This window comes from Vulpes vulpes, chromosome 15 (genome assembly GCF_048418805.1).
Source record: "Vulpes vulpes isolate BD-2025 chromosome 15, VulVul3, whole genome shotgun sequence".
NCBI lineage: Eukaryota > Metazoa > Chordata > Mammalia > Carnivora > Canidae > Vulpes > Vulpes vulpes.
Genome location: NC_132794.1, coordinates 3,870,093 through 3,882,434, shown reverse-complemented (window position 1 = coordinate 3,882,434; position 12,342 = coordinate 3,870,093). Strand labels below are relative to the sequence as shown.

Here is a 12,342-nt window from a genome sequence, read left to right as displayed (position 1 = left end):
GGTGGAGGGGCAGGGACCCTGGGAGAGGGGACAGTGGGTTTTGGGGGGAGCCGGGCTGCACGGGAGGCTGACAGACGCTTGGCTGGAGGGCTTGGACGTGAGCCTGTGCCGCTCTCCGGCACCGCCTGGACAGCCACGGGCAGTACGAGGACCGCCTGGATGAGCCACCAGGACCGGTCCTGCCGAGCAAACCCCTGAGCAAAACCCATCAGTCCCCACATTTCAAAAAGCTTCTCCCTGTGTCAGAGAAATCCTCAGTTTAACGGTCTACAGGGGACAAGTTCTTAACATCAATGCTACGGAAAAGTGTAACAGGATGCAAATGACACGTGACACAGAGGAGCTCAGTTCCAGGTTTATTTTCTGTTTTCCACCTGAAACTTCTAACCTTGGAAATTAGAAAATATATTTTAATTCACCGTGGCCCTGTTATTTCTATATAATGAAAAGAAAACTAACGCCTGCTTTCACAGGACCATAGGCTGACGGGCAGTGGTGGCTGCTCTCTGATGTCTTTTATCACTTTGTTTCATTTGCATCCAGAGAAACTGAGGTAAGAAGACAACCGGAGTGTACCTCACCGAGCAGCCGGGGGCACAGGGTTGGCATTGGGCCGTGCACCTGCAGAACGGGGCGCCGTCCCCACTCCGGCCACGGGCACAGCCGGGCATCCAGACAGACCCTCCGCTAATGGAAATAGCAGGTGGATGTCCCCCAGATTTGAGGGAGCTCTGGGGGTGCAAAGCTCAGAATGCAGGTGGTGCAGCACATGGCCAGTTCACCTGGAAGCTTCCGAGGCCACGACTTGGTGCCAAGGCCATGGACGCTGCAGGGTGGTTAGAGCTCAGAAAAAACGAGCCTCGCCTGCCACTCAGAGGAGCCCTGTCGTGGGAGCGAGGCGCCGTGAAGAGACAAGCCATGGCTTCAAACAGGAGCCCTCCGACCCGAACACAGGGGCACGGGCAGCGGAGGGTTAGCTAATGCTGGTTAAGGGGTCTCTGAGAGATGGGGGGGCAAGAACCAACATAGACGTCCATGTGACGCACACACAGGACTCAACGGGACAGGAGCTGGGAGCCAAGGGCCAACCTGGCAGGTCTCTAAGCCGACACAGGGCCCGGCCTCTCCGGCCAAGCTAGGGCTCCCTGCCCTGCCCCCTGCCAGCACTCCAGCGACTCCCTGCTGGGGGGAGCGTGACCCCAACCCCGGCTCAGAGGCCCCCCGTTGGCCGCAGGCCTGCCCCAACCCACAAGGAGCTTTCCAAGACTGGTGGACAGAAGCGGGCTCAGAGCCAAACTGGTCTCTGCAGGGTGGCAGCTGCGGCCTGTCCCGGGCACTGCCAGGACAACTGCTAACGGAGAGCTGATGGTCAAGGGGGCCCTTCCGTGCGCGGCGCAGAGCTCCCCTCCCAGGTCACCTCCCACCTCCACGGGCTTCTCACGTGGCCCTAGCACAATGCCACACCTCTGCTCCCCCTGCTTGACGGCAGCCTCGGATGGGGGGACACGGACAGCGACCCCCGGACACTAAGAAGAAGTGAGACGGTACCCTCCCCGCACACGAAGCTTCCCCCTGTGTCTCCTGCAGGTGACAAGTAATAGCTGCTTGGAAGTAGATCGAATGGAGGGACAGGACAGCGGTGAGGCGGTCTGGTTGGAAGCGCTGCAGACTCGGGGCGGCCACGGGGGCACTGACGCGGCGCGGCGTCCGCTCACCTGTCCTGCAATTGTGGAACTCCAGCGCGCTCTCGATGCGGAAGGTCTTCTCACAGGTGCCGCATCGGTACCGGTACTCGCTGTCCACCTGGCGACGGGGAGCACCGTCAGCGAGGGGCAAGAGGAGCCCCGCGTCCGCCTCCCCCTGTGTGTCTGCCCCTCTCCCTCGCAATTCCGGGCACAGGAGCAAGTTTTCACTCTGACCACCCAGTTGCCCCGGAAGAAGGCCCCGCTCAGGGCCCGCGGGGCAAAAGCCAGCCCACGGGAGCCCTCCTCCCTCCTCCTGCCGCCCGTCTTCGCCCAGCCCTGCACCCACACCCTCCCCTCCTCCCCTTCCTCCTCCTCCCTCGAGACAGGGTCCTCCTTCCCAGCTGCCCATCCTGTCCGTGGCCTGCGTCCAGCCCCATGCCAGCCGAGAACCCGGGTTCCACCCACCTCGTTCCTGCTGTGCTTGTAGGAGACGTGCTGCTTCAGACTCTCCTTGCGGCTGAACAACTTGGCACATTCCTCACATTTAAAGAGCTTGTCACCTAAGAGCCAACCGATAATGAGCCGGTTCAGGGCTCTGGGCAGGTACCGGAGCTGCACACGCCACCTCTGGACCCGTCCTGGGCCAGGGCAGCACCTCACTGACTCCACGGTGGGTGGGGAGGACTCACCGTGTGAGCGCACGTGCCTGCTCAGGTTGCTGCTGTTCTGGAAGATCTTGCTGCAGATGCTGCACTGGTAGACTCGCCGGTGCTCCCCCAGCTGCCGGACGAGCTTCCTCCGGATGCCGTGCCGGCTCGACAGGATTAAGCTCCTCTTGAGGGTGATGGTGGTGCTCTGATGGTGCGGGAACCTGCCAGGGCAGACACACACCCGGTAAGGCAGGGGGCGGACCACGTCGTTGGAGAGAGAGTTCAAGGTTATGGTCATCTGGGAAAGAGCTCCTTGCAAACCTTCCTGGCTCGGTGGGACAAAGGAGGGAGGGTACTGGGCATCATCCCTGCTTCGGGGGCACGTGCACGGGGCAAACACCTCGAACGCATGACGGCCTCAGTGTTTTCTGTGTGGCCACGCACCCGACTGCATGGTCACGGGCCCCCAGGAAGCCCAAGGCTCAGGCTGTCCCGAGAATAACCCTGGTTGTGTTTCTCACTCGGTCTGGCCTCTTCTCTGCTTTATGCTTTCTCTGACCCCAAGTTTTAAAATTTCTTCTCCCTACTGAAGGTATTTCTGACAGTAAGCCACAGAAATCCTCCGGGCAAGAAGACAGAGTAGAGTGATCAACAGGTGGCACCACGGCCTCTGACAGCACGTCGGTCCCCGTTGTCAGGATCTGCATGGTTCCAGGAGGAATAGGACCAGGTACATTGTGAGAAGTGTAAGGGGCACTCCAAAAAGGGGCCCCCCCAAATTACCACTAACCTATTCAACGTCAGAGCAAAGATTTACCCAAAAATGATAACTGAAATACAAAATATTGGGGCGCGTGGGTGGCTCAGTGGTTGAGCAACTGCCTTCAGCTCAGGGCATGATCCCGGGTCCTGGGATCGAGTCCCACATTGGGCTCCCTGCATGGAGCCTGCTTCTCCCTCTGCCTATGTCTCTGTCTCTCTGTGTGTGTCTTCTAGTGAATAAATAAAATATTTTTTAAAAAATAAAATACAAAATATTTTCCCTGTTTGCAAAAAAAAAAACATAGAGCAAGGTGTTAAATTTACAGAAATTCAAATACAAAATTGCTTTATAATAGCAGCACTGTTCACAGCAGCCAACAGGTGGAAGCCACCCAGGTGTCCACTGATGATTACGCAAAATAGGGTCTCTCTCTTTCTCTCTATAAATAAATATATATATAGATAGATAGATAGATAGATAGATATAGATATAGATATAGATATAGATATAGATATAGATACAGGTTTGTGTGATGGAATAATACCCTAAAACAGAAGGTCAGTCCAGCGGCTGCTCCAACAGGGGTGAGGCTCGAGGACACCACGCTGAGTGACACAGCCAGGCACCAAAGGACAAATACTGTACGGCTGCAGTCATACGAGGAAGCCAGAGACACAGCTACCTCCTAGAAGGGACCTCCGTCTTCACAGAGACAGAGATAGGGCGGGGAAGTGGGGGGGAGGGAAATGCGGAGTTAATGAGGACAGAGCTTCAATTTGGCAAGATGGAAATGCTCTGCAGATGGACGGTGGTGAAGGTCATGCAGCTCCGGCAAGGTTAACGTCACAAAATCGGTCACTCAATAGTGCTCAAGATAATGAATTTTTTTTAAAGATTTTATTTTATTTTTTTTTTAAAGATTTTATTTATTTATTCATGAGAGGCACAGAGAGAGAGAGGAAGAGACACAGGCAGAGGGAGAAGCAGGCTCCATGCAGGGAGCCCGACGTGGGACTCGATCCCGGGTCTCCAGGATCACGGCCTGGGCTGAAGGCAGTGCTAGACCGATGGGCCACTGGGCTGCCCAGATAGTAAATTTTATGTGATGTGTGTTTCACTACAAAAAAAAAAATAAATAAATAAAAATAAAAAATTTGTCTTTAACCACTTTCACAGAGAACCTACTCCTCCGCTCCTGAGTTCCGGAACAATCCTGCTGCTCCCCAAGGACACCCAAGGCCCCGCACCAGGAGTGAGCCAGTCTCCCTGCTGGGGGCACCGTCCCGCCCGGACGGAGCGGCCGTCCACACTGGAGCCCCAAGGGCTGGGGCAGGACTTACTTTGGCACTGAACTGGCGTCGCTGGTGGTGGTGGCCAGCTTCCCCAGCACCAGCTCCATGATCCGCTCATCTGGCGCCGCGGCCACGGGCTCGTCCGGCGGGACCTCGGTAATGATCTCGGCCACTTGCTCTGTGTGAAGGGGATGTGACAGGCCGTGTTATCGCCGGGGCGGGGGACAGAACACAACCGGGCCGGGAGGACGCACCCAAGCGCATGGCAGCCCGGCCAAAGTCGTAGGCATGGGTTGCAAGATACACAGAGAAGAAAGAAGACAGACCAGGGATATTTGGAATCCACACTTTTACCTGTTTAGAAAAGCAAAATGTTATCCTTAACGCTGAAGTTAAAGTGTGTGACTCTTTCCTGAAACCACAGCAGTTAAAACACTATTTCGGTCCCTTTTCCTACCAGCCCAAACCAAAGCATTTTGATACACGGCGGGATCTTTTCACATACTCGATTACTCCCAACGGGGAGCTGGGAATACCGACGTTTAACATCAGACATGCCAGCGTACGTTCAAAAGCAGATAATCATTCTGTATGAGAGTCAGATGCCAAATAACTGCGGTAACGGGGATCCTGGCCTGAAACATGGGAAGATAACACGAAAACCTTTAGGCGCTGGTTTCCACCACTTCGCCGCTTGCTATGTGTGTTCCTAATGCAACTAATAATTAGGGAAAGAATCACTTCAGCTTTCGGCTTCCCTCGCCTCTTCTCTGCCTGGGTAGAGAGAAGTAGGGATGTGGCTCGGACGGGGGTGGGGGTTGACGTCACTTGTCCGTCTATGGGCTCTGAGCAGAACACGAACTCGTAGCCGGCTGCAGGAGAGGGTGAGGCCCAGAGTCGCCCAGAGTGTTATGTGAATGCTGCTCCTCTGAGTTCCTTTTCATTCCAGAAAAGAATACACTTGGGAAAAGAAACAAGGGCTGTGCAGGCAGCGAAGTGCCCAGTGGCCACTAGGAAGACAGTGAGGGGACCCCGCCCTCAGCGTCCCACCTGGTTCTGATACCTGAGACCAAGGGAGGGTGCTGGCACCAGGCAGTGCTGGCAGAGGCCACATGAGGACCGAGCAGCCATGGGCCCCGCACACCCAACACCCAAGACACTGGGTCACGGTCCCTCCAAACTCAACTGAGGATATGATCGCAATGGGCCCAGCCACGGCCTGGATGCAAGGTGATGGGGGAGTGCACGGTGGGGCATGTGCATGGTGAACCAACGCCGCTCGCAGCAGAGGACGAGCGGCCGGAAACACAGCGTGGGGAACTCTCGCTCCACCGGCCGCGAGCAAGGTGCTGGGCCTGGAGAGAGGGATTCACGAGAAGCCCCAGGGTGGGCAGGACTGATGCATGCAAAGGCAGGGAGGGAAGCCTGGGGCGATGGCAGTGCTCTCTGTCCTGACGGGGCCCAGGGGACACACGGGGAAGCTGGCCAGTGAGCACATGCTGTGTACTGCCCACTGGGTCACACGGGAACTGGGCTCTACAGTGACGTAGCGGCAAAGGGAAGGCTGGTTCCATCTCCACCTGGACGCTCTAGACTAGTTTTCCCACTGGTAAGGCTTCCAGCCCAGGACCACCCCCACCTGCCGGCCCCTCCCCAGGACCAGCCCTCTCCCCCCACCTGCTCCTCCCTCAGGACCACCCTCTCCACCTCCTGGCCCCTCCCCCAGGACCACCCTCTCCACCTGCCGGCTCCTCCCCCAGGACCACCCTCTCCACCTGCCGGCCCCTCCCCCAGGACCACCCTCTCCACCTGCCGGCCCCTCCCCCAGGACCACCCTTTCCACCTGCCGGCTCCTCCCCTAGGACCACCTTCTCCACCTGCCGGCTCCTCCCCTAGGACCACCTTCTCCACCTGCCAGCCCCTCCCCCAGGACCACCCTCTCCACCTGCCGGCCCCTCCCGCAGGACCACCCTCTCCACCTGCCGGCCCCTCCCCCAGGACCAGCCCTCACCTGCAGGCTCCTTGCCTTCTATGATATCTAGTGGCTGCTCAGGTTTTGATGCTTTGGGTTTTCTCCCTCTTCGAGGCTTTTTCTTCTGCTCTTTGGTGGCACTGACACTCTTGGGAGCCGCAGGAGGCTCCCCTCGGGGCACTTCTGGTTCCTTCTCAGGAGTTGCTTCGTGCTGGCTGGCTGGGGGAAGGCTTTTGGCTTGTTCCAAGTGGCCCAACAGGTGCTCTGCAGCAGAGGGAAGCAAATGCACAGGGACATGAGGCAGCCCGTCCGTGTGCCCACTGCCTTCCCCATTTTGTCTGTTTTTAACTTCATTTGCCAACAATGGGAGCTTCCACAGGCAAATAAACTTTATTTCCACTGCTTTTGAAAATTAAAGCACTTTTACTGCACCAAACAGGACTACTATTTCAAAAGCTAAATTAAGTGATAAAACCAGGGCTGGCTCAAAGTGCACACCGTTTTATAAAAAGTACAAGCACGTATACACGTGTCTGTGCAAGGAAAAACTGCAGAAGGGCGGGCGTCCCAACACGGCACTGCGGCTCTCTCCAGACGCTGGCACTACAACACTCATTTTCTTCTTCATACCTACTTATATTTTCCAACGTTCGTGATGAATTTATACCACAATTACTTAAAAATGTAGCCTCTACAGAGAAACAGTGAGAAATAGTCACCTTGTGAGAAACAATATTGTCTTTAAAAAAAAAAAATACTGCACAAAGGCAAAAACCCTCTTGTTCCACTTTCAACTGAAGAAGGCCCCTCCAAGGCCCCCCCAAAGGAATGATAACTACAAAGCCACAGGAGCCAGGCAGGCAGGGATGGGTACCGAGTTCAAGAGACGAGTGCCCTTCAATGAAGGCCTGCAGGGCACCAGGAAGGAGGAGGTGGGGACGACCCACAGGCCAGGTGGGGAGCAACACTCAAAGGACCGACGGCACCGGTGCGCACATTGAGGCCAAGGGCCGGTCCTCCCCATTGAGAATCTTAACCGGCTCACACAAGTACTCAGCACGAAGGGGCTGTTACTTCTTCATTTGTTGCATATTTAGGGTCATTGGGGTGGGGTAAGTGCCCTCTAGGAGCTGGATCCAGGGAGGGAAAGAAAATGCAAAAGCAGACACAGCATAATGTGCCACGTGTCCTGGGAAGGGCTTGGCAGTTCAGCCACACAGCAGAACAAGCCATCGCTGAGCCCACCTGCCTGACAACACCTGGAAAGGCTGGATCAAACACAGAGCCTGGCCGCCCCCACCGCGGAGCCTAAAGAGAAAGAAGGTGCGCAGCAGGAACCTCGTTCAAGGCCAAGTGTAAAGGCAGGAGCTGACGGAGGTCCCGGTGTAGGGCCTGGGGTGCTCACACGTGAGCAGCTCTGGGGAACACGGCTGGGGTCTACACAGCGGCCCACCCAAAGTCAGGGAACATCCGGCCGACCGTGCGTTGCCACCTGTGCAAAGGGACGGCGTGGAAACGACAGCGCCGCTTGGAGCACACGCGGGAGCGCGCCTTGCCTGGACTTTTCAATTGCACTTGGCAACCCCGCGGGCACGCCGGCGCTTACCATTCAAGAGCTGCAGCTCCAGGAAGGTGGCGGAACACACTTTACACACCCACTGGCTGGGCTCTGACTCCACGGCGGCGCTGCTTTCTGGGGTGCCTGCAGCTTCAAAAGAGCGGAGGAAAGGGTGATGCACAGCAGCGCGTCCCCCCGCCCCCCGAAGCCCAGCGCCCGGGGGCCCGCGCTATCAAGGCAGTAACCACAGCTCCCCTCTCCGTGTTGCTCCCGGGGCTTCGCACGCGTGGACACCTCGGGTCCCCAGGGACGTCCCCGTTTCACAGGTGAGGAAACTGATCACAGAGAGGTGGAGCTGGAGCAGCCCAGTGCGGGGTCTGTCCCCAGTCCCAGAAACGGGACTTCCTCCAAGACGCCGGGCGGGTGGGACCAGACGCATCCCCTTTCACAACTTCAAGAAAAAAAAAAAAAAACCACAACCCTGCAGACCAAGCGGCATTCCTCAATCTCTCTCTGGTTCACATAAGATACGGTAAAACCCGACAGAGGCTGTCAGTGGGCCTGTGCCCGATGTGGCCGCGGCTCTTGTCCTGTGTTGTCCAATGGAACTTTCTGCGATGACACAACCGCTCTGAAAACACTGCGCCATCTGGGGTGGCAGCCGCGGTGGCTAGTGCCCCTAAGCAATCGAGGTTTTAATTTTGTTTCATTTGCATTAAAATTGAAGTGGCGACCCCAGAGCAGGGGACCCCGGTGCAGGGCCAGGCTCTGAGCCCCTCTTCCCTACACCCCAAAGAAGTCTGGGCAGGGTTCATGCAACAGGGGGGACCCTGGCTGTGCAGAGGGGACCTGCAGCCACCTTCGATAAGAAAATATAACTAATGCTCCTGCAGGATCTAAAAATTGGGGGTGAGCGTTCTCAGGGAGCCTCCGTTTGTGATCTCCTGGTCCAGCCCCGTCCGGCTCCATCCGACAGCTCCCGCCCCGAGCCCTCGCCACCGCGTCCACTCGGCCACTGCACAGCCTGTGTTGACACTCGCGCCCCATCACAAGCAACACTCCAGGGGTCACTCATTCCACAAACTCCTGCGTCCTTAGAAAAATCACCCAGGATTGCAATTGCCCGGCGCACTCGATACCGGTACCAGGACAAAGCGCAGGTCCCTGACAAGACTTTCCGTATCAGATGCTAGCAACAAGGTTGCAAAGGCTGGAAGAACAAGGTGCAGGCACCACCACAGCTGTTTGTGTCTCTTCTGAGCCTCCGGAGTTGATGATGAGGGGAAAATAAGAGTGTGACGCGAAATGCTCGGTTCTACTAACAGCCAGAGCAGGAGGGGTCCGGAGCGGGTGCCGTGGGGGGCAGCACGGTTAGGGGATGCTCCAGCCAGCCGGCCGGCCCTCTCCTCTCCTCGCCCCCCGAGAATCCGCTGCATGAAGATCATCAGGACGCGATCATGGATGAATGGGAGCCGGGGCCCCCAATTCCCGCTTCTCGCTCACCTTCTCAAACAGGCACGGCCCTAGAGAGCGAGGAGACCCTCGCACGTGACGGGTTCAGAAGGGATGACGAGTGGGTTAGCCAGAAGGACACCAGCGAATCCAGGTCATTTCTTCAGGTCCCACTGGGCTGCCTGCCGTCTCCAGCAGGATGGTCCCCACCCGCCGCGAATGGGATTCAAACTAACCTGACACTACAGGAAGCCTCGTCAACCGGCGATCTGAGGCTCGTCGACGGAACCAGCTAGAAGAACCAGTCGTGAGCCCTGTCCCCTCGTCAAGGGAAGAACTCTATCTTCCAAAAATTATCTTTAAAGGACCAGGATTTTTTTTTTTTTTAAGAACAGCAATGAGTCGACAGTCAGAAGGCGATTATTATTATTATTATTATTTTTTAGAAGGCGATTCTTGATGGCCAATCGCAGACACATCCGGCAGAAGAGAAGCGTCAAAGCAAGAGAAACGCCATGTGGCCACAGATGATGCCACAGGCGGAGCGGCAGCAGGTGAATACTTAAGACTGCAGAGAGTCACGGAAATGGGGATCTAATGTGGTCCCCACAAACGTGTTCACGTTTTATCGCTTTCATTAGAAAAGTGGTTTTGAAAATCTGTTGACGGCACCTGCTGACAAGAGCCGATGCGAACCCCTTGCCATGCTTCCTGGGCCCGTCCTTCAATGGTCAACGCCAGGCCCTCAGTGCAAAGAAAGAAAATCAACTTAGATGCGAGGTCAAAGCAAAAAAAGAAAAAGAGAGAGAGAGAGAGAGAGAGAGAACTGCAAATTTCCGACCCGGAAAAAAATTGTAAGAGGTCTTTTTTTTTTTGAGGATGTGTCTGCTCCCCCGACTTTGCTGTGTGTTTCGAGGTCAGCTCTGCCACCTGCGTATTGGCTGATTTCTAGAACAAAGATGGATTTCGGAGCAAATGTGAAAAAGAGACGGAATGAAGGTAATTGAGCCTCCGCAGTTCTGATGCTCACCAAGAAAGATTCTGAGTCATGTATGGGAAGACAGCTCCTGGTCCACCCCCCCACCCCACCCCACCCCCACACACAATTCTTCTAGAACACAGTGGTGGTCCCCAAGGCCTGCCCACCTTGCCCTGTCCCACGGCCCTGGCCCCAAGGCACAGTGATGGCCACAAGAGGGCCCCTTCCCTCCACTCACTGCTGGGGTCTCAAGGACATGCAGACCTGAGGTCTCATCACGGGGAAGGAGAGGTAAGCCCTCTCCCGACCTGTCCTGACCTGTCGGATCCAGGTCATCAGAATGACGCAGAGGACCAGTTTTCTGTCCAGGTAACAGTGTCAAGAACTTTCACGGCAGTTCTATGAAATACTTTTGGGCTATTTCTCCCCAAAAACAGTGAAAAAAAACCCTACAAAGTATTTCTAAAATTTCAGAGTGCCTTATTTGCTCTCCTGATTCAAATTGTCATTTAGGGGGATGGTGCCTTCTAGCGGATGGGGACGTGATGACCAGTCGTGTCCCCCGTTCTTGGAAGGAACACACACAGGACGAATGACAGCCAACTCAGGACTCCCCAGGAGGGTGGCTGGGGGGACACAAGGAGGCGGCTGTACTGGTCGACACAGTCCAGGCTAAATTCATGAAAATCTACCTTCTCACACTCAGCTTCAGGTTCGAGTTCTCCTGTAGGCAAAAGCAAGCAGAACAACAACCTTGTTCCGACGTGGCCCTGGAGTGTCGTGGGCCGTGAGACCCCGCGCAGGACCCAGCTGACGAGGTCAGCCTCTCCTACCCTGACCCCAGTGTGCAGTCTGGCCGGTCCCGGGGGCACACGCGCATCAGCTGGAGGGCCCGAAGGGATCCTGCCCGTGACAAAGCCCAGTCAGGAAGATCCAGGAGATCTTGCACAGCTCCCGTGAGCACAGCCACACCACGCTCAAAAGTGAAGCCTGGCCCAGCAGGACGCGCCACTGCCTCCCTGGGGCCAGACCAGGCACCTGCTTTCAGCAAATCCTAAAGGATGGGCTTAGGAGACTCCGGGTGTGGGTCTCTCCAAATCCCTCCTGTCCCCTTCACCCCACAAAGCTCCTGGTCTCCCTCTGAGTATCCCCGCAAAGGTGGCAAGCTCCTCTGCCAGCAGAGCCACGGGGCAGGCCTTGAGGCCAGCTGGCTCCCCGCCCACATTCCCCGAGGGCACCCTCGTGGCTCACACTCCACCTCTCAGCCCCCCAGCTCATAGTGGATACAAGAGGCATCCCCCCAAAATTCACATCTGCCTGCCATCTTTGGACAGAGTCTTTGCAGATATCTTTAAGATGGGGTCATACGTGTAGGGCAGACCCTTGATCCAGTGACTGGTGTCCCTATAAGAGAGAACACAGAGACACAGCAGCGAGAAAGCCACACGAGGGCAGGGCCAGGGATCAGGGTGATGCCACCTATAAGTCAAGGGCTGCTGGCAGCACCTGAAGCTGCGAGAGGCCTCTAGGAGGAACCGGCCCTGCCAACACCAGAGCCTGGACTTCAGGCTCCGCGGCTGGGAGAGCCTTCTGCGGCTCGAGCCTGCTGAAGGTCTGCTTGGTTCGGGCAGCCGCCTGGACTCCTCTCACATCACCGGCACAGGGACGGCCGGGAGGGCTCCCCGGGGCGGCAGGCCACAAAGCTGCAACCACACGGGACAGGCCGCAGCCTTCCAGAGCTGCTTTATATCACATCGGGCTCACACTAAAAAGGAAACCCATCTTCTTGTCAGAATCCCGCAGCGTGGGCGCGCGTCCGAGAGAAAGAGGGTTATCTATGCCCCCTGAGCAAGTAACTGTGCCAACAACAGGTGCGACCGCCCCTGGCGGCCTCAGGCGAGGATATGAACCACTGTGCACGCCAAAGACGAGGCCTGGCGGCGGCGACGACCTCATGTGGTCTCAGGTTGAGGCGCAAGGACTCACGATGG

At 56.6% G+C, this 12,342-nt stretch overlaps 1 protein-coding gene across 2 annotated transcripts in view; it reads right to left on the bottom strand.

Annotated features, from left to right (window-relative positions):
- PRDM15 (PR/SET domain 15) overlaps positions 1–12,342 on the bottom strand; it is a 65,530-nt gene that overhangs the window by 27,048 nt on the left and 26,140 nt on the right. For both annotated transcript variants that reach the window (XM_072739959.1, XM_072739958.1), the window contains exons 6-11: positions 7,969–8,070; positions 6,402–6,626; positions 4,439–4,568; positions 2,375–2,556; positions 2,151–2,245; positions 1,716–1,803 (exon numbers count right to left, since the gene is read on the bottom strand). In XM_072739959.1, the coding sequence (XP_072596060.1) occupies positions 1,716–1,803; positions 2,151–2,245; positions 2,375–2,556; positions 4,439–4,568; positions 6,402–6,626; positions 7,969–8,070 (822 nt within the window). The remainder of the gene's footprint in view (positions 1–1,715; positions 1,804–2,150; positions 2,246–2,374; positions 2,557–4,438; positions 4,569–6,401; positions 6,627–7,968; positions 8,071–12,342) is intronic.